Source organism: Natator depressus, chromosome 3 (genome assembly GCF_965152275.1).
Source record: "Natator depressus isolate rNatDep1 chromosome 3, rNatDep2.hap1, whole genome shotgun sequence".
NCBI classification, from domain to species: Eukaryota; Metazoa; Chordata; order Testudines; family Cheloniidae; genus Natator; species Natator depressus.
In genome coordinates, this window is record NC_134236.1 from 171,536,006 (window position 1) to 171,558,098 (window position 22,093).

General features: G+C 42.4%; 1 protein-coding gene and 1 long non-coding RNA gene across 3 annotated transcripts in view; one reads left to right on the forward strand and one right to left on the reverse strand.

Moving 5' to 3' along the window:
- Positions 1–8,716, forward strand: part of LOC141985333 (uncharacterized) — a 53,856-nt gene extending 45,140 nt beyond the window's left edge. Inside the window, exons 4-5 of the long non-coding RNA XR_012638908.1 lie at positions 7,746–7,822; positions 8,208–8,716. This is a non-coding gene — a long non-coding RNA (uncharacterized LOC141985333). The remainder of the gene's footprint in view (positions 1–7,745; positions 7,823–8,207) is intronic.
- Positions 1–10,334, reverse strand: part of KCNG3 (potassium voltage-gated channel modifier subfamily G member 3) — a 28,439-nt gene extending 18,105 nt beyond the window's left edge. The window contains exon 1 of one of the 2 annotated variants that reach the window (XM_074949348.1): positions 9,715–10,334. In XM_074949348.1, coding sequence (XP_074805449.1) covers positions 9,715–10,334 — 620 coding nt within the window. Of the gene's footprint in view, positions 1–9,681 lie in introns of both variants that reach the window. The other variant, XM_074949347.1, reaches the window with a different exon arrangement.
- Between the last annotated feature and the right edge of the window lie 11,759 nt (positions 10,335–22,093).

The following is a 22,093-nucleotide window of genomic DNA, read 5'->3' on the forward strand; positions in this document are numbered from 1 at the left end:
AAGCTAGGAGTGCTACTTCTCTGAAGACAATGAGAAACTCCAAGATTGTGAAAGCCGGGAAGCTTATGGCACTCACTTTGGAGCACAAGTGACAGAAATAGCTTTTTAGCTGGACAGGGAATCAGTGGTACTCCATCTTGAAAAACAGGAGTCACTTTATTACAGAATTGAACTGCAGAGCAACAAAATAATTGCTGCATACTGTGGTGCTCTGGTTGCTTCATCAGGTCTTATGTTATTGATGCAAGCATGGGTGAACTAAAATTTAGGATATCATGCGTTCTAGCTTTTACACTCCCTCCAATCAATAGGATAGCTTCAATCATTCCATTTTACCTGCCCCTTCCCACCTCCCCCCATACATCCACACATTTCCTAGCTATTGAGAAGAAGGCTCCATTCTTCTCTTTGTCCCTCTTCCATTCCCCCATTTCCCGGTTATTGATAGGAAGGATACAGTTCTTCTCTATGACCATTCTCTCCTCCCCTTCATAGAATAATTCCAGTAGCTTTGTTCCCATCCTATCCCACATGTGTCACTGGGGACAGGTAGTTGGTGCTCCTGAGACCAGGCAGAGTAAGAAGAACATGATGATCAGACCTACGGCATATATGAGGACTCAGCAGGGCTACATATTAGCTCTGCAGCCTCAGATTGAGTAACTTTGCCTTAAATGATTCATTGTTTGTTACTTGTATGCTCAGTAATAGATAAATAGCATCAGTTAAGAAAACTGAGATTTAGCAACTAGCCCTTAATATTGCCTAATTATCTTTGACATATAATATGAAATTAAAACCAACTAAGATGCATACACCTGGAAGAATGAGGACACAGCATATTCTGTATTCACTTTTCTTAAAATACTCTGGATATTTCCTTATGCCAAACACCCTGCTTCTTTTTAATGGAGGAGGAGACAGGGTGGAAGAGGATAAATAAAGTATATACATTTTAAAACTGTCTCACTCTATGTTCACCTGACAGACTATATATTATAGTCCATTGTTTAAATCATATGTAAGTTTAAAAAGTTTAAATACATATTTACAACACAGACTTTATGTTGATATCATTAGGCAAACCAGCATCTACTCTGTATGTTTCCAATCAAGATTTTTAGCAGGTTTTTCCCCTTCTTCATTTCAGTTTTAAAACAACCGACCATTAAAAATTGAGAAAATATTTTTAAAACAAACATAAAATAATGCTCCCTCAAAATTTCACAAAATCTGAGAAATTCAGAGAAAATGCTGAACTCTCATTTTTATTCAGTAGTTAGCTATTCTAGCATAGATGGTATGTAAAATCTTCTATTGTGTCAGTGACCCCTGCTTGTGCCTAAACACAATGAAAATTTAGTTCTCATCAAAAACGCTAAATCTCTAGGTATTTATCAGTTTTCAGATAAGACCCTCAGCATTATTTTTAATGTGGTTCTTTGTCTGTGAAATGAAAATCAGTCCTCTGTAGCTCTTTTTCTAAACCAATCATTTTGTTTAATTTTCTGTTCTGAATTATAATTACCTAGCAGAATAACCTATTTTACATATAGACTGGTTTAGACTGCTTTGGAAATGCCTTTTTTAAAGTCACTAACAAGACTAGTGTGATGTACTCAAAGTAATCATATTCTGAATTGTCACAAAGCATCCTTCAGTTGTGAATTCTTCTTTTTTTTTTAAACTGATAATTTTCTTTTCTTTAGAATATTCTCCAAGAAATTAGCTGAAATCTCAAAAAAAGAATTAACTGGAGTGGCTTTATCATCTATTAAACTTCTGAATAAAACATACACAGTCAACAGGACACATGAAGAAAACATGACAAGACAATATGTGATTAAAGTCCGTCAACATCCATTTGTGCCTAAATTGTTCCTAAAATCTTATTTCCACACAAAAGCAGCATTAAACTAGAAAAATGTCAAGTATAAAATAGCAAATATTGCAGAATCAGGGCCAGAATCTGTAAAGTGGTTGGGAATTCTCGACTTATTGTGTTCTCAAAACTTTCCTGTCAACATCTTTCAGTTCTGCATTCTGTCAGTGACAGTCTAGCCCATTCAGATATACTATGTCATACATGATCACAGCCCCACACTAGGGGTGGTAACAGGGTCCCTTTTCCCAAAATGCCTTCTGGAGCTCCCAGGGGTTCAGTTATTGTGCCTAAAGAAAGTACAGAGTGCACTTGCTCTGCAGTTGTCTTCTGACCACTCCTGCTGGGGATGGGGAAACACTAGCTCTTCACCATCCCTTCCTACCCACTTTGTAGAAGTTTGCAGCACCTAGTCCTGAGTAGATCTTGCCAATGCCCATTATGGCCAGCCTATGTGAGGAAGTAAGGAGACATGTCAGATCCTGGCACCCTTTCGTTCTCTGGTGCACCCGCACACAGGGCTAGCTACAATCTGTCCCAGTCTGAATGTACCTTTGTATGAATGTCTCATGGGACAAGTCAGTTATAGCAGAGGCATTCATGTCCCTATATTTAAATTGATGTATGTAGTTCCATCACCTAGTCATAGCCCTCTATATATAAAGGAGTTTAGAATGTAGCTATAAAATGGTGTTTGGGGCTAAAACACGACAAACTGGATCTCAGCCTGGCAAGGAGCTCTTCTTCTTTTTTATTAAATGTTGGAAACAAATGTGTTTGGTGTTCTGAAGTTCTGTGAAGGTAGGAAACTAAACACTAGTGGTTTCAAACATATTTTCTGGGCTCCGGAGATTCAAATACAGCTCAAGTTTTTTAACTGAAATTTTGCAGAGATCTATTTTATAACGTGAACAAATGCCCTCTGGTAATTGATGATAGGTGGTGTTTAGAAAAGCAGCTATTTTTGTTTTACTGTGCTTAGGAAAGCATAAGTTATACATACTTACTAACTGGGGGTTACATTCTACACATTCAACCATGATTTCAGTATGTGAAAAAGGGTGGGGGCGGGCATCTCTTCCTGGGAAAATAGTTCTGAGAATGAGCATGCACAACAGCCAATTGGCACAATAGGTTGTAAAGGCTCTGTGATAGGGTACATTCCAAACAGGACTGGGAGAGGCAGGATTAAGGAGAGACAGAAAGTCCAATTAGTCAGTTCTGTGGCACCTGGATGGGAGACAGGTAATTAAGCATTAGACCTAGCTGGAGAACCAGACTGGGTGATTCGTATAGAGGAGGGACCGCAGGGCACTAGGAAGTGGAGTCATATGTGAGAAGGTGTGAGTTTCTGCTCTGTGGGAAAAAGCTTATGCTGTGGGACTGTCCCTAAATGAAGAGGACAGCTGGGGAAATGGAGACTCCTGAAGCTAGCCTGGGAGAAGAGAGACTCCAGGGAAGATACCCCAAGGATCAGTGGTTTAAGAGAAATTGGTCCTCCAGAGAGAAAGCCCTAGGAGGAAAGGGAGTGAGAAGAGATGTACAGAGTCTGGGAGAGGGGGAAAGAGTCTGTGGATGACTGCGTCTGGGACACGTGGAAGAGTTTTCATTCCTTCAAGATGGAATTCTTAGGAGGGGTCGGACTCTTAGTGTGACCTTAGTGGAGGGCCAAGTCACTGCACAGACCACTGAAGCCTGGAGGAGGAGGGTAAGACAGAGGGGCTGCAATGCTGAGTCTTGCCATGAGGAGGTGCTCCAGGATGGTGAGTCTATGACAGGCTCCAAATGACCTGCAATGGAAAGGCTTAGGAAGTCCCAAAAAGATTTTGCACAGCTCTCATTTCAGTGTCATAACAGGATCAGTTTATAGATGGGTCCACAAATTAAAAACTTTCAGGACCCTAAATACCCATTTGCTGTGTGACACAGGGGAACAAAGAGGAGACTCGATAAGTTTATGGAAGAGATGGTATGATGGGATAACACGATTTTGGCAATTAATTGATCTTTAACTATTCACGGTAAATAGGTCCAATGGCCTGTGATGGGATGTTAGATGGGGTGGGATCTGAGTTACTACAGAGAATTCTTTCCTGGGTATCTGGCTGGTGAATCTTGCCCACATGCTCAGGGTTTCAGCTGATCGCCATATTTGGGGTCGGGAAGGAATTTTCCTCCAGGGCAGATTGGAAGAGGCCCTGGGGGTTTTTCGCCTTCCTCTGTAGCATAGGGCACGGGTTACTTGCTGGAGGATTCTCTGCACCTTTAAGTCTTTAAACCATGATTTGAGAACTTCAATAGCTCAGACATAGGTGAGAGGTTTATTGCAGGAGTGGGTGGTGAGATTCTGTGGCCTGCAATGTGCAGGTCAGACTAGATGATCATAATGGTCCCTTTTGACCTTAATATCTATGAGTCTATGAGGAGGACTTTAAATCACCAGAAGCAACAGAAGGGGAGACTGAGGCTGCTGCTGTCTGCTCCACAGCAGCCTGTGGAAGTCCTGGAACAATTGTTCTCCCTTGAGGAGTGGGACGTACCAGGTAGGAGAGCAAGGTCACAAAATACATTGCTGTGCGAAATGTTTTCAGTAATAACTTCTGCTCTGTACTTCTGCTCCCTCATTCCTAGGAATAGCCCCATGGAGGGCAGCCTCACTGCAAACCAGAAGCCCCATTCCCTGCTAATCTCTGGGATCGGCAGGATTTGGAATTCTTATACTCCATGCCTCTCCCTAAGAGAGGACCCTTACGTGACTCTCCCTGAGTTTCCTAGGCTCTCTATCTCCCTCCCAGAAGTGAGAGGATATGATATGGCTTTAACTTAAGGGAACCTGACTCCAGGGGATTGATAGAATATAGATCTTTTTACTACTGGGTCACATATTGACCCAAATGGTCATGACCAAAACTCATAATCATCTGATGGCTGTTCAGAGGACCACGTGAAAGGTTTGTTGCTCTCAGTTCTTTTTCTTGTGAATGGGTGCTCACATCTGAACATGTACACAAAACTGGTGTCAGCTGGCACTAGTAGACACCACTCTTACTAACAGTCTCCATAAAGTCAGAGGACTGTATAGGCTGTGGACTGAACTACTCTATCATTCTTAGTGGTATTACCTACAGAAGGGGGTCAAGGCTGATTGGTAGGACTGTTTGGGGGAAGCTTGCCCAGCTTCTGTCCATACTTTACTTGCTCTGCAGATAACCATTCACTTGCCGGGATGACCAGTCTGGTACCTTCTCCAAGAAATAAATTATTTTTTTTAAATTGAAAAATAGCCTGGGAAAAATCGTAATGAAGTGTTGTGGTTTCCAATGAAAACAGAATGCATCTCTTTGTTGTACTGTAGAATTACTTGACACAGGACAAATGTAACCATCATAGCTTATTCTACTGATGTGTGACAGTGGGTCTCTCTCTTACAATATTGATTCTAAACTGATGGTTTTACAAAAAGTTTACAGATGCCTACATCAGGATGGGCACATTTTAAACTGAAACATTATAAATGTATAAGGAATGTGCAGGTAAAGAATTGGGAGGGGAATAGCAAGGTTCTGACACAAATGAGTGGGCACTGAAATTAACTGCAATTATTATATGTGTTAATTTATTTTTAAAAAGCAGTAAATACTCTGGTAGTTAGCTATCTTGTTCATCTTCTTTTTAAGAGAGAGCCCCCAGAATATAATGAAATATTCCAGGAGATAAACTACCTCCCTCCCTGATTAATCTAGATATCCAAAGACTAGGGGCCTGATCCAAACCCAGTTAAAGTCCATGAGAGTCTTTCCACTTACTTCAGTTGGCCTTTCAATTAGACCTTAGGAGTGCTGCGCAAAGTGATGCACTTAACAACGTATGGTTATAGATATAGATATAGATAGATGGTTATAGATGAAATAATTAAGCATATACTTTATAAATATCATCATATGCACCTTAATTTACCTGTTGGTGGGTTCTCAGTAGTTGCCCAGGGGAAGACACAAATGGAAATGGTCTGAGAAAGACACAAACTGCAGCAAACAGGCTCTCTCCCATACCAGAGACAGAGCTAACTGGGCTGAAAGGAATTTACTAAACTTCTAAGAAAAGATTAGGTGTAGGTAAGGGGAACTATATATACAGACCTCTGTTGTTTTTACCCTTTGCTCTGTGTGCTATGTACCTTTTGGATGGATGAATAATGATTTGTTTAGAAGTTTGTTTACTCAGTTTGCTGGTCACAGGTCCCCAGAGGAAAAGGGCTTATATAGGCCCCAAAACACAGTTGGGCCTGTTGTTAATAGTTGTAAAACAGGGAATTGCCACCCAAGATCCAGTCCAACAGAGACTGGATCATAGGAAGAAACGCTTGTCACCTGAGGGGTGCACTTAAGACACTAGAAAGAGTCTAAAGCTTGTCCTAAAACTGTGTCAATGGGTTTACTCCTGCGGCCCTTCCTCAGCTAACTGAAATGGGAACTTTTTTCTGCAAAAGGACTGCAAGTCCATAAAAGTCCAGTAGAATTTCAGGAAATCCTAGAAGCTAATGAAATGTAATTTATAATGGGTATTAAAAATAATTAAGCCTTTTTTAAACTTTACTGATGGAATTTAAAGGTTGAGGCAATTGATTCACTGTGAAATCCAGGAGGAAAAAAAAGTTGTGCCAAATGCCAGTCATGTGATATACCTTAACTTTCACATGCCAATCTTGAGGACTTTTGCAGTCATCTGATCTTTTGCATTATGAAAATGGGGGGTGAGGGAAGGATGTTGTGCTCCCCTTCAGTATCCGGCCTGCACCAGGGAAGCTAATGATCCAACCAGTGGACCACATACGGTGATGAATCTTTGTCACATGCCACTCGAGGCACATTGTGCATACACTAAGAAGATGAAAAGATTCTTATTTCTGAATTATTTAAATAACATCTCCATTTATTGTTGAAATATAGTCACCAGCTCAGTGCTGTGAGAAAAATATAATACTTTGTCCCTCATACCAAAGAAATTAATGGGAGTTTTTGTTACACTGTATTTTTTATGTGTTTTTTCTTTTTAAGAGGAGGAAGAACACTGATAAAAGGCCAATAGTTTTTATTAATGAACATACTAGAGACTAAAAACACAGCAGATACCTACATTCAAAAAAATACTGGATTTCATGGAAAAACTTTAGCGCTGAGCTCTTTTGAAAATCTGGCTCTAAATGTAAATAACGTTAAATTGTAACTATACCAGTGAAAGCAAGGAAATTCAAAGGTAAGCAAGCAGGAAGGCAGTAAACCCAGATAACAGCTGTGCTGGGGCCTGATCCTGGAAATACATAAGTAACAAATACTCATGTGTTTGCAGGACTGAGCTCTCAGGGTCAGCTTCTCAACTGGTGTAAACTGTCACAAGCTTACTGAAGTCAACGTGCCTATGACGATTTACACTAGCTGCAAATAAACTCACATTCTTCCAGCTCCTGATGTTTTTAGTACTGAAGTGCAAATTATGATAGTCACTCTATGTAAGAACTATGCCACCTCAGCTAGTGTGTCCTATAAGTATGGTGGCAACCGGAGGAAGAACATGCACCCATTTGCAATATGTTCAATGTTAAACTATTAACATCTGTGAAGCAATAATATATGAATAAAGTTATATCTCAAATGAACCAAGTTACATCATTGGCTAGATAGTAAAGATTCCTGCAAGAGCAGCATAGGGATTGTTGAAGCACAACCCTGATTCCCTATCCTGTAGGCCAGTTCTTTGTAATTCCATATGGCATCACAAATAGTTCTCAACCTACCATTGATACTGTTTTTTTCCAATTATTTACAGACGACTCTTCAATATTTTTTTTCCTTCTCTTCCCCAGGTACTGGCCACATTGCACGTTATTAGTATCTAGGGCTCACTCCTTCAAATACTTATACATGTGACAAGGTTACCCTGGTGAGTAATGTTATATAAATGCATTTTTGTGGAAGGGGTACTAAGTTTTGTTTAAAAGTTAAGTATAAAACATGTAACGCTTAGCTGTAAATAAAAACTCATTTAGGTAAGTGCAACAACTTTACAGTTGACCTGCACACTATCAAGAATTATTGTGAGTAAAGTCAACAGTGCTTAGGTGTGTCAGCACATATTTTTCTATCTGTTAGGTATCTACGTAAGTTTTTGTTATATAAAAATCACCCAAGGTATCTACTCTTTGGAGATATCTGAAATAATTAGGGACAATTTAAAGGCGAGCTTTTAAATCGCCAGAAACTTTCACATATATCAAGCTTAATTATAGATCTTTTCATTTTTACCCATGGTATTTGTATCTAAACAGGAGTCAACTCCCTCTCAGTCCATCTCCACCCCCATTTGATCCTGCAGTGAAGTCTTTGGCCCAGTTACAGTGAACTTGGAGCTGCACACATATATCTAAGTCAATGGAAACCATGAACATATTTCCAAGGAATGAATTTGACTATTAGCACAGAATATATCACATACCAATTAATTCTATGGCAACAGACTGATTTCATCATGACAAGATGACTTAACTATAGAGAAAAGCAGGATAGGCTGAACTGTGGAGGATGAAAACTTCTGCTGGCACACAAATATCCCCCATCAGCAAAGAGGAACAGAATTTTTTTTTTTTTTTGTATACGTCAAACACCCTCAGATGAGTAATTCTTACTTAGTCTGTGCATTTGAGTCCGTTCTCCCACTTGTTTAAATCAGGAATAACTAACATCCATGGAGTTACACCAGTTCAACACTGGTGTGAGATCAGAATCAAGCCCAATACGGATTGCTCATATTTATAAGACCTGGAGGATTGAGCCCGAAAGCCACAATATTAATTTTGTATGTCTTTGTTTATTTCACAACCTTAATGTTTTTAAATATGTTTTGGCTAAAATCAAATGTAATGTATGGCATCAATTTAAATATCTGTTGGGACACTATATACTACACTTGTAAGGGAACAGAATCATTTCTCTAACAGACCTTCTCCATCTCTAATGTCTATGAGTCTATGTATAGAATCTGGTCCTGCCAGGATGTAGGGCTGTAAAGTTACTCACATACTTAAGAACTTGCAGAAGCGGGGCATTTGTGTACAGTATATATTGGAGGACTGGGTCCTTGTAAGTATATTTATGGAATATATATTGCATTTAATTTTTTCAAACAATCAAAAATGGGCAAAATAAATCTATTTCTTAAAGTTTAGGGTTTTAGTTTGCTTTTCTCCACTTAGGAGGACCAATCCTACACCCTTTCCTCACTTGAGTAATCCTTACTCATAAGAGTCCCACAGACTTAAAAGGGATTATTCTTATGGGTTATGATTATTCGTGGGCAAAAGGGGTGCAGGATCCATTTTACTCCAGTGTAACCGAGATTAGAATCTGTCCCCCTCTTTCTAGACGAAGAATAGCTACAATGTTCCCCCTGTTACTTAGGAGGTTTGCACTATAATAAATAAATATTGAAATTCAGAGCCGTCTAGTTTACAGATGGGGGAATTGTTAATTACAATGTCAGCTCATGGGTAAGGAGGTTTTTTATGCGGGAGTTAGCATAGGGCCTAGGACAAGGAGCTTCCGATCCAAACCCGACCAGGGCAGGCATTACCCTCCCGGGGGAGTTTCAGGGCTGGTTGTGTGGTGGGCTGTCAGTCCTGGGGGAGAGGGTGGAGTATCAGGGTGCTCAATAATTGATAGTCATTAACTGTCAGGATGAGCGGCAGGACACACGGGACTGGACACACCGGACTGGACAGTGGGAAAATAAGTGACTCGTCCTACCCGGAGGGTTCCCTCACTGAGTCTGCTGTGTACCTGCTGTGCTCCTCCACGCTGCGGTTCTCCGCCGCCCGCCACTCGGGCAGGGTGCTGGCGCACAGCACCACCATGGACACGATGACGAAGAGGATGGAGACCGTGGCCAGGATCTGGGCGGCCACGGACGAGGTGGGCTCCTCGAAAGTCCGCCTCATCCTCTCCAGCCACTTCCTGCCCTCGGCGGCGGGCGGGGGCTCGGCCGGGGGCCGCGTGTCCTCGCCGCCGTCGCCGGGCTCGTCGGCCGAGTAGAAGGTGTAGGTGTCGGACATGCGGTCGTCCAGGCGGCGCTGGCAGCAGTAGTCCAGGTGCGAGCACTCGAGCCCCCAGTAGATCATCTCGTTGTAGAAGGAGAGCTCGCACATGTGCGGCGCGAAGCGCAGGTGGCCGTGCCGCACGTAGAGCAGGATGAAGCCGAAGGCCTCCGAGTGGCGGTCGAAGAAGAACTCGTTGCGCTCCCGGTCGTAGTCGTCGCACACCTCCAGCACGTCCTGCTCCGAGAGGCAGCCGTGCAGCCGGCTCACCCGCCGCAGCGGGAAGTCCTTCAGCACCTCGCGGGAGAAGGAGTAGCGGGTGCCCCCCACGTTCAACACCACCGAGCGGCCCCGGCCAAAGTTCATGGCTTGCGCGGGGGGGGGGGGGGGAGAGCAAGAGGCGGCTGCTGGCCTCGGCTCGGGGCCCCCGGCTGATGCCCCCCGCGGGCGGGGAGAGGAGGGTCCCCGCGCCCCTCCTGCGGTTCGGCTCCCCGGGGCTGGGCGCGGCGAGAGGCGCGTGCGTCCCCTCGGAGCCAGCGGCTGCCCGCGCCCCGGGGCGGAGGGGGACCCAGGCAAGCCGCGGCGCTGGGAGCTGCCGCTTCAGTGGGGCGCGGAGGAAGAGCCCGGGAGCCCGCTGGGCGCGGCTGCGGGCGTCGGGGCTCCCTGTGCCCGGGTGGTGGTGCTGCTGCTGCTGCTGCGGGCGGCCCGCGGAGGCGGCGCCGAGGGCATGGTGCCGCCGCGGGGCCAGGGACGAAGGGAAAGCCCCGCCAAGTTGGAGAGCCCCGCTCCGCTGCCTCCTCCGCTCTCCCCGCTGCCGCCGCCCGCTGTCTGCTCAGAGGCGAGCTGGAGACACAGCGGCTCCGCGGAGCCAGGGAAGTGGCGGCGGGGAGGGGACACGCCTCCTCCTGCCTCCCTGGCACAGCGAGGGAGTGGAGCTGCCTCTCGCCTCTGCCTCCGTCCCCCGCCGCCAGGGGTTGGCGGCAGCTCGGGGTGGGGGGGCTTCACCCAGCGGCTGCCTTCCTTCTCCTTCCCTTTCCCGCCCTCTGGGCCAGCCCCGCCCCGCCCCGCTCGGCTCCCCGGAATGAGGCCTCCCAGGCAATCACTGGTCATTTACCCGCCAGCCCCGCTGGGATTCCCCCTGGCTCCTGCCGGCGAAAGGGCTGCGCTTCGGTTGGCTAAAAGCTCCATTTCACGGGCGCATTAATATTTCACACGAGCAGAACTTGCTCTCGGCCCGAATAGCTTTCATCCCATTTTCGCCTTCTTCCTGAGGCAGCGGAGCAGGGTGGAAAACAGAAGTGGGTGGCTTTAGGGGGAGCCCGTGACTTTTGCAAAGCTGATGACTTGGGCTCCGTCGGACTCTGCACCGCAGCCTGCGGAGAGCGGGAGGTTGTAAACTCAGACCAAGAACACGTTTGTTTGCTGGCAGCTTTCTGCGTACAAAGACGTTGGAGAAGTTGCCTGCAAAGAGCCGGCGGTATCCAACAAAGTGACTGAAAGTCCCTGGCCCAGAAACGTTTGATCACCACCTTACCCACTGCTTGTTTAACCCAGCTGGGAACCAGCGCTCTTTGTTTTCATCGTATCCTTACATTCATATTAGGGATGATGAGCCTGCTGTTAAAAGCTCGCTGGGATGGGAATTGGGTGGGCAGAGCGCGCTCACACCTACACAGCTTTGAGGATATGGGGTGGGGGAAACACCAATCTTTTGGATTCATTTTTTTCTGAATTCTGACGTGTTTGTTCTTTTTAAGGTGCCCGATGCACTTCAGGCTTAGGAGCTTACATTCCTCCCCCTCCTTATCTTCTGTCTGTCCTCTTACAGACCCACCACACGCATAGCTTAGGAAACGGCGCAAGAGCGTCAGTTCTTTCTGGCTGTTCTATTTATAGCCACTTCAGTAGAGTATTATGCGCTGATTTTATTTATCTTCATTTTTCTTCCTTGTTGTTTCTTATACCAGTACAGAATGTTTGTTTTTACTAAGACATGTCTTACTTAGTTACCCAGCGTTCAGCATGAGTTTGTCCTTGTGAACAGAATTTTAACACATTATTACAGCACAATGATGATGATGAGCCTGTCCGCGTTTCTTGGTTTGGGATTTAGTGGTTGGGGGGAGGTCGTTATTTTTCCTCTCCCTTGATTTTTTTCTAAGTGAGGCACATAGTCATCAGCATCTGAAGCACCTTGGAATAAGCTCATCCAAAGTATAACTATCCGTCTCGTTCAGTTTACACCAGGTATTACCGAATTTGGCTCCTTCTGCCCAAGAGGAAGGGCAAGTGAGTATCTCTCTTCAGAACTGATGCCAAACCTGGGCAGAAGCCAGTACTTCTAAAGGGAACAGCAAGGACAAAATACACCATTGTTTTACTATTGCATCTTTTTACTGCTGCTGCTAACCCATAAAAATAAATACATTTAAATTGTTTTGTTACTATCAGTTTACCTTGACAGCTGATGTTTGTAGGACACCTATAAAGGTTAAAAAAAGAAGTGAATAGTCCTACAGTTTAGTAACAAAATATTTCAAAGACAATGAGAACATGAAATAAATGCTCTTGATTTTAATCAGTTTCTGTCATCTTTCTGCAATATGATAGGAGATAGATTAGATCAAATGTGCACATTACTACTGGGAAGAATTATGTAATATCTTGTATTTAGTTGTGACACTGATTAAGTTTCCCAGACCTGAAGAAGAGCTTTGTGTAAGCTCAAAAGCTTGTCTCTCACCAACAGAAGTTGTACCAATAAAAGATATTACCTCACCCACCTTGTTTCTGTAAGATAAGTCACTTTTATGCTTGATTGCACTATGTCCACTAGAGGTCATAGTAAAAGCCATTTTTCTCCGTTAATTTAGGGAGCGAAAAAAAAAGTAGTCAAGCATACAAATCAATGTATTGTCCCACAATAAATTCATTTTCTAGATTTCTTCAGGGATAACAAACTCTAGTTTATATTTTCATGTATCTGGAAAGATTTTTACTATCAAGTGCTGACTTTAGTTAAAGGTTTCTTGCTTGCAGTTTATTTGATAAGTAATAATCACTGTACTAACCTTTTATCTATTATCAGCAGGAGGAGAAAAAAAACAAACAAACAAACACTGATCCAGAAGTCACCTACTCCAGGACAGGCCCAACAAAGAAAGTAACAGAACGGCACTAGCTGTCACGTTCAGCCCCCAACTAAAACCTCTCTAGCACATCAAGGATTTACAACCTATCCTGAAGGACAATCCCTTACTCACAGATCCTGGGAGACAGGCCAGTCCCCACTTACAGACACCCCCCAACCTGAAGCAAATACTCACGAGCAACCAAACAAAAACACTAACCCAGGAACCTGTCCTTGCAACAAAGCCCGTTGTCAACTGTGTCCACATATCTATTCAAGGGACACCATCATAGGGCCTAATCACATCAGCCACACTATCAGAGGCTCGTTCACCTGCACATCTACCAATGTGATATATGCCATCATGTGCCAGCAACGCCCCTCTGCCATGTACATTGGCCAAACCACAGTCTCTACGCAAAAGAATAAATGGACACAAATCAGACGTCAAGAATTATAACATTCAAAAACCAGTCGGAGAACACTTCAATCTCTTTGGTCACTCGATTTCAGACCTAAAAGTCATAATTCTCCAACAACAAAAAAACCTTCAAAAACAGACTCAGAGAAACTGCTGAATTGGAATTAATTTGCAAACTGGACACCATTAAATTAGGCTTGAATAAAGACTGGGAGTGGATGGGTTATTACACAAAGTAAAAACTGTTTCCCCATGCTAATTTTTTCCCTACTGTTACTCACACCTTGTCAACGATTTGAAATGGGCCATCCTGATTATGACTAAAAAAGGTTTTTTTTTCCCTCCTGCTGATAATAGCCCACCTTAATTGATTAGTCTCCTTATGGTTGGTACAGCAACAACCATTTTTTCATTATCTGTGTATATATGTTCCTACTGTATTTTCCACTGCATGCATCTGATGAAGTGGGTTTTAGCCCACGAAAGCTTATGCTCAAATAAATTGGTTAGTCTCTAAGGTGCCACAAGTACTCCTTTTCTTTGTACTAACCTTCTTCACCTTTGCTTTAAGGTACATGCCTCTGTATTTCACACTTTCAGGAGCAATTGCTCAAGGCCTGGTTAAAAAATAGTTTCAAAAGCTGCAAATGACAGTAGTTAGCACATTCATGTTGATAATGACTTACCCAGTCATTTCTAACTTTGTAATTTTAAATGCTGCTTCAATACATTGTTTAACCCCTTTAGCACCTTATCTGCTAATTCATAGAGCAATATATAAATAATATGACTTTAAGACATGAGTACAGAGGAATGGCTAGGAATGTGAAGTCTAGAGAATATATCATAGAAAACGTGGCTTTATAACAAGATGTATTGCGGGAGCAGAAGGATGATTAGAGATTGGGAATACAAGAATCAAACTTCACTTTCCTCAGTGGATCACTTGATGACATGAGATGATATTTTAAAATAAATTAGTTTTTTTTAATATGACACCTAATACAGAATTCTCCATAAGGACAATATTGCTGCATATTAGAAAGCAAACTAATCTGAAAACTGCAATTTCTTTAATCTGCATAAGGGCCCAAAATGTATTTTTCACTTTCCATAAATTATTTTAAATAGTTTAGTTCTTTTCAACAGAATGTACATTTGATTCTGCTAGCCAGTATCATCAACAAATGTACAGTTGTAAATTAAGTAGCTGTATTAACTGGAGCAGCAGGTAATGCAATCATTCAAGTCTGTAACCAAATAGATAGAAGCTGTAACTGTCCAGTAAGTGATCTGATTTTTGGAATTTTGGAGCCAGATAAATCTGTAGTAACTTCATCGATTTCATTGTAGTAAATCCAGAGTAGTTTGACTGATTTCAGTGGAGTTACTCTGGATTTACAACGGATCAGAATCTGGTGCTGGGAGTCCAAACTTTTCCTCACTGAGCTTCCTCGCTGCCATCACTGGCAAAACTTCCAGAGATTTCAGTGAGAGCATCCCCTTCGGTTATATCTCATGAGTGACAACTTCATGAGATTTGAAAAGAAGGAGCTTAGAACTTGGAAGATATAAGAAATTCGTTAGTTTCAGGAAGGTCAGCAGAGAGTCTGAGAACTGTGAGGCTGTAAGTGAGATATCCAGGAAAATAAGAGGAGCAAGAGATTTAATTTAAAAAAAAAAAAAACCGAAGTCCAACACAGAATTGTGCATTGTGTAGTTCCAGCTGTGCTAGTTTGAAGGACGGTACTAATTCAAGAAAGCAAGCAAGCCAGACAATGTAAGTGGGTCAGCATAAAAATTGGTAAACTGTACTGATCCTTTTCATCACAGGTACAGTATAGGTTTAAAATGAATCTTCAGTGCTACTGACTAAGGATATTGGTCTAAAAAACATAATGAAAAAAACCTGTTCAATCAGGCAGTTGAATTTCTCACTTATTCAGCAAACCATATTTAGCTCTGGAAATATTCAATATGATGTTAAATCATGGAATTACCTTAATTTCCTGAGGGTATGCACTTGTAGCATTCACTGCCCAGGAGCTTTGAATAGGCATTTTGTAAGGTTTTATAACAGCACCTCCTTTCACAGTTCTCGTTGTACTAATACATCATGAAGGTATTTAATATATTTGAAATCTTTTCTACAAACTTCCAAAATCATGTTGGCTTTGTGCTGGGGCCACTGTTCTGTTTTGACTGTAATGCTATGTTTGTTCAATAAAAGGATTCCCAATTCATTTATGTGATCATATGGATCTAGTTACAGTGGTTGCCACTAAAAAGTTCCTTACACATAATTTTGTGTTGGATCCTGCACCTGTTGAAGTCAATGGGCATATCACTATTGATATAAAGGAGTGCAGGATTAGCCTAACATGAGGTGACTTCTGCCAATGCTATTTATTTGTATTACTGCAGGACTGGGAGCTGTAGTCATGGATTGGATCCAATTGTGCTACCACTATATAAACCCAGAACACAAAGATAGTCCCTGCCCCAGAGAGCTTGCAATGAATAAGATGACACATTGGAAAAGAACCCAGTTCCTTACTTTTTGGTATTAAGGTTATTGCATATATTGCTTGGCCATGTTTATCTCAATTATGCCGAGAAGCAGTAAATGAAGAATAGATTGAATATTTCTAGAGATTCAGTTTGCACTGGGCAGCGACTAATAGACTAAAATATCTTTCTTCCTCTGTCACCTAGTTGTCCCCAAAACACTGCTGGTGGATTTTGCAATGTATTACCAGGGCTGCTCAGAACTTTTAAACTATACCAAATGAGCACACAAAATGGAGTGCCAGAATTGCCATTGCCCCATCTGCCATTGTGCATGCAGGGGAAAATGCCAATGAACAAACCAACAGTTTAAGCTTCCTATAATTTCCCTTGTTCCTAGTTGTAATAAACTGTGCAGTCAAATGGCTGAGAACAGTGGGACTTTGCCAACAACCTCGCCAACAGGCTGGAAACAAAATCCAACCAGGATTCAGCAGACAGGACACCAGAATTCCACATCTCCCTGCTCTTGTTTATAAAGAAGTCCATCCCAGAAACAGTGACTGAGGAACAGCTCCTCAATGGAGAGTTGCCAAATTACAGCAGATTAGGATCTGTCCTTAAATGTACAGTAAATGGTTTAACTTGCCTATCCAATTAATAGCTGTGTCTTTCAATTGCAGCAGTCAGAACATGACAGGTATAATAGGGCACACAGACCAAGAAGGGGTTAATGAGAGCCTATGGGCCCAATCAGACCCACCCTGATAAACCTGTGTTAGGTGTCAAGTCTGGAAGGAGGAGTTAAACAAGTAAGAGTTCAGCTCACTAGTGGTTGACTGAGAGAGGACTTCTTGAGCTAGTCCTATAAAGGAAGGGCTGACTGGGGTCAGAGTTCCTTGGAGCTGGTAGGTCTCGTATGGGACCTTTTGTTCCCCATAACTAACGTTTCCCTTTTTGGGGACGTGTAGAAGAGTCAGTCTGGGAAGAGATGGTGAGATAGGCCCAGCTGCAGACAATGGTAGGAAGAAGCTCAGAGATACAGAAGAGTCTGCACAAACATACTTTATCTGCTCCATACAGAGTTCCTGGCCTGGAACCCAGGGTAGAGGTTGAGCCTAGGTTCACCTATTGGCTTCCCCAGGGTGGTGGGGTGAAGACCCCAGAGCCAAGAGTTGGAAAGCCTCCAAAGTCTGAAGTTGGGCTAAAGGTTTGGCATGATGCTGCCAGACTATTGGTCTGTTGGACTTGGTTTTCCGCAGAAGAGGCAGGACTAAAAGTAACCTGGTTGGAGGGTTGAGTCACAGAAAGAGGTGGACCATCGCAAGGCCAGGCTGGCTGTGAGCAGGGGGAGCTAAAGGAAAAGAGGGGTGTGTGTCTGTGGTGAGTAGACTTACACAGTAGGTCACTAACTGCAAGCTCCAAATCAAATTTATCTCTGACCCATATAAGCCAGATGTCTTCTTGCTTGTCTGTGCAAATTGTTGACATCTTCAATGTTGAAACTAAGGTTAAAGGAAACCTTGTGGATGGGATATAGAAAAGGTCATTTCAAGGTCCCTACTCCAATTTCAGGCTCAGTCTACCTTAAAACCTCCAGAGCTCAGGGGGTGTGAAAAATCTACACCCCTGAGTGCAGCGGCTGTGCAAACCTAACCCCTAGTACAGATGCAGCTAGGTGGATGGAATAATGCTTCTGTTGAACTGCTACCATCACTTCGCATTCCTACAGTGCTGGAAAAAACCCTTCTGTAGTTTTCATCTGCGCTGCCAGGTTACAATGACATATCTACAGCACTATAGATATGCCACTGGAGCACCCATAGCGTAGACGTGGCCTCCGTTCGGGTTGCTGTTGCACATTAACAAATCCAGTGTTACCTCTTCTAGTGGTAAAAGGTTAAGAGCTACAGTAATAGCACCGAATGTCTGCTTTCAAAAGGGCTGCTTCTTCTTCTTTGTGGAAAGTGTCTCTGCTTTTGTATATTCCACTAACATACAAGCTAATAGTGCTGTTTTTTAAATACTACAGGTCTCAAGCTCTCCTTACTGACCTAACATTACTCTTCAGAAAGTTATCAGATGATCAGTACAATTTTCCCCCAGTAGATTGTGTATATGACTTTTTTTTTTTTTTAAAGCTATTTCATCTTGAGAGATTGGTGCTGCTGGGTAGACTTCAACAAAACGGAGAAGAGTCATCTTATACTTTCAGTGCCCTGTCTTCTTGTTAACATCCATATCTTTAATTCATTAAAGTACATCCATAGCTTTCTTTGCCCTTTTGTCTAACATTTTCTGATAGTTAAACTGGTTTCTTTTCCAGAAGGAAAAAATAATCTGAGATCTTTAGAGTTAAGAACCAGAAGGAAACTTATTAGGTCTGTTTAACAAGTGCCTGTTTTGATGGATGAAACAGTAGAACAATTAGAACAAATGGCAGTGTAAACTTTCAATAGAAAGGAAAAAAAAAATCTTAACCAGTTTTTCCGCATACAGGCTCCCTGAAGAATATCTATTCTGGGCAAAATTGGCAGCTGCAAAGTGGCCTGAGTAATATATTTTGTTGAGCCCACAAATAAGTAATATTTCCTTCCAGCCAGAATTCCTTAACATTTTAGTTCCAGCTCTTACCCCAGCTCTTCCTTCAAGTCTCAACAGTAGCCCCCTCCTTTATTTCTTTTTCCTCTCAGGGAGATGGTGTAATAAGGACTGTCTCTCGTTTCAGCTCACACAATTCAATTGCAATTCCCCTTGGTTTTCCAGTGTATATGATGAGCAATATTCTATATTGAGTACTTTCATGGTCCCCATTACTGTTTCTTTGAATGCCTCACAACCTCACTGTGAGGTAGGGCAGTGCTATTATCCCCATTCTATAGAAGGAGAACTGAGGCAAGGAGATACTAAGTGACTTGCCCAAGGGCACACAGGAATAGAGCAGGCTGAAACCGGGCGTGGGGTGAGGAATAGCAGTGGGTGTTTCTGTTGACGAGACATTTCAGTATTTCCAAATTTGCTTTCACTCTGATTTAGAACAAAAGCAATTTTACTGAACTTCTCAGTGAATTGGAGATTCCCCAAAATTTCATGTTGGAAACACTGATATATAGTGTTCCTGAAACAAAATATGTGAAATTGACGGTCTTGTCCCTTTCATGGCTGCTATTCGTTGAAGCAGTTTGGTTTGTGGAGCAATCACTTTAACTGTACGTTTCTGCCAAAATGCTCAGCAGTGAAGTAATAGAAAGTGCTGACATTTTAATCATCGGCTTTAGGTTTCAGGGTTAACCCCACAGTGAGATGAATGAGGCTATTCACACCTCTCAGAACCACTGTTTCATGCTGTCTGCAAACACAGGATGACATTACTGCTTCATTAACATTTTATATTATAAATATACAAAGTTATTTATATATAGCTCCTTTCTTTACAATGGGATGTGTTATATCTCCCTTTTACAGAGGGGAAACTGAGGCACAGATTAAGTGGCTTTCAGAAGGTCACGCTCAATTGACACTCTGTTCATGTTTTCAAGGTTATTTTCACCAACATAAGAGCTAAAATCATTTTCTTAAATGAAAGCTTAGATTCTGCAGTACAAATCTGCAGCAAGAGGTAGAGTTCCAATTTACTTTGGGCACAATAATTGGTCCTTAATACCTAGCATTATAAAATGTGAAAAAACACCCTGAGCGATGCAAGTTTCAGCGCTGTAAAGTGGCAGTGTAGACAGTGCACCAGCGCTGGTAGCTACTCCCCTCGTGTGGGTGGGTTTTTTACAGGACTGGGAGAGCTCTTTAACGTTGGCAGTGAAGACATACCCTTAGGGTATGTAATCTAAGAGTGGAATTTAAGACATCACTCAAGACTGTCAACATAACCACTAATAGTTTTACATAATTGAATGACATAATTTGATGACTGTTATCAAGAATGATCAGAATAAGTGAAGAAATCAATGCCATGTTCTTACCAAATTGTTAGTATAATAATCATGCAAATAAAATACAGCTCTACATTCAAGTAAAGGAATAATGACAATCGGTTATTATACTCAGCTCAAAATTAACAATCTTAATATGTAGGATGTCTGGAATTTGGTAATTGATTTTTGAGAGTGAATTTTCATCTGATAAGGGTGATTGTGTGCCTGGTAGGGTTCTCCATCCCAACCCTTGTGTCCCCCACCCAATAGATCTCTGGTAGTAAAATCTTGTGTTCTAAAACAAGCGTGTATCAGTATTATTCACCTTTGCAATAAATTGCCTTTAATTCCCATTTCATAACTCAAGCAGTCAAATGTGATTTCCCTTATGCTGCCAAGTACTGAAAAAGGTTCATTCTGAACAGTCTGTAAGCACCGCCTGTAATAGATGGTTTCTGGATTAACACCATGCAGGTGATGACCTGAATGGTAAAGATGCAGAGCCAGATTCATTCTGCCCAGTATGAAGAGCTGCTATTTGCAGCTCTTTGCATCAGTGAGATCCTAAGCATTCAAGGGGAAATTACACTGGTAGGAGCTGCTGCTTGGGGGCAGCTGTAGTTTCAGTCAGGGACTTTATAGGAGCTCTGCTGGAGGAGGCTTCCAAACAGATTCACTGATCCAATGCAGCCCCTGGCCTTCTCTGCTCCCCAGCTGATGCACAAAGAGTGGATAGTATCTCTAAGCCTGCTCCTCCCAGCACAATGTTGTCTGTGGTAATTTTGTATGGCCACAACTTCCCTACCTGGTATACTTTCTGCCTTGGGGCCCGGACAATCAAAATTGATAAATGCAAAGTACTGCACATTGGGATTATGTTTTCCAACTATACATGTAAAATGATGGGGTCTAAATTAGCTGTTACCACTCAAGAAAGATATCTTGGAGTCATTGTGCATAGTTATAAAACTGGAAGGGACCTTGAGAGATCATCTAGTCCAGTCCCCTGCTCTCATGACAGGACTAGGTTATCTAGACCATTCCTGACAGGTGTTTGTCTAACCTGCTCTTAAAAAGCTCCAACGATGGAGATTCCAAAACCTCCGTAGTCAATTTATTCCAGTGCTTAACCACCCAGACAATTACGATTTTCCTAATGTCCAACCTAAACCTCCCTTGCTGGAATTTAGCCCATTGCTTCTTGTCCTATCCTCAGAGGTTAAGAACAACAATTTTTCTCCCTCCTCCTTGTAACAACCTTTTATGTACTCAAAAACTGTTAATCATGTCCCTCTCAGTCTTCTTGTCTCCAGACTAAACAAACCCAGTTTTTTCAATCTTCTCTCATAGGTCATGTTTTCTAGACCTTTAATTGTTTTTGTTGCTCTTCTCTGGACTTTCTCCAATTTGTCCACATCTTTCCTGAAATGTGGCACCCAGAACTGGACACAATACTCCAGCTGAGGCCTAATTAGCATGGAGTAGAGCGGAAGAATTACTTCTTGTGTCTTACAACACTCCTGCTAATACATCTCAGAATGATGTTCACTTTTTTTGCAACAGTGTCACACTGTTGACTCATATTTAGCTTATGGTCCACTGTGACCCCCCCAGACCCCTTTCTGCAGTACTCCTTCCTAGGCAGTCATTTCCCATTTTGTATGTGTGCAACTGATTGTTCCTTCCTAAATGGAGTACTTGACATTTGTCCTTAGTGAATTTCATCCTATTTACTTCAGACCATTTCTCCAGTTTGTCCAGATCATTTTGAATTTTAATCCTATCCTCCAAAGCACTTGTAACCCCTCCCAGCTTGGTATCGTCCACAAACTTTATAAGTGTACTCTCTATACCATTATCTAAATAATTGATTAAGATATAGAAAAGAACCGGACCCAGAACTGATCACTGTACACTCGTTATGCCCTTCCTGCATGACTGTGAACCACAGATAATTACTCTCTGGGAATGGTTTTCCAATCAGTTTTGCACCCACCTTATAGTAGCTCCATCTAGGTTGGATTTCCCTAGTTTGTTTATGAGACTGTCATGCGAGACAGTATCAAAAGCTTTACTAAAGTCAAGATATACCACGTCTACCACTTCCCCCCCCATCCACAAGGCTTGTTACCATATC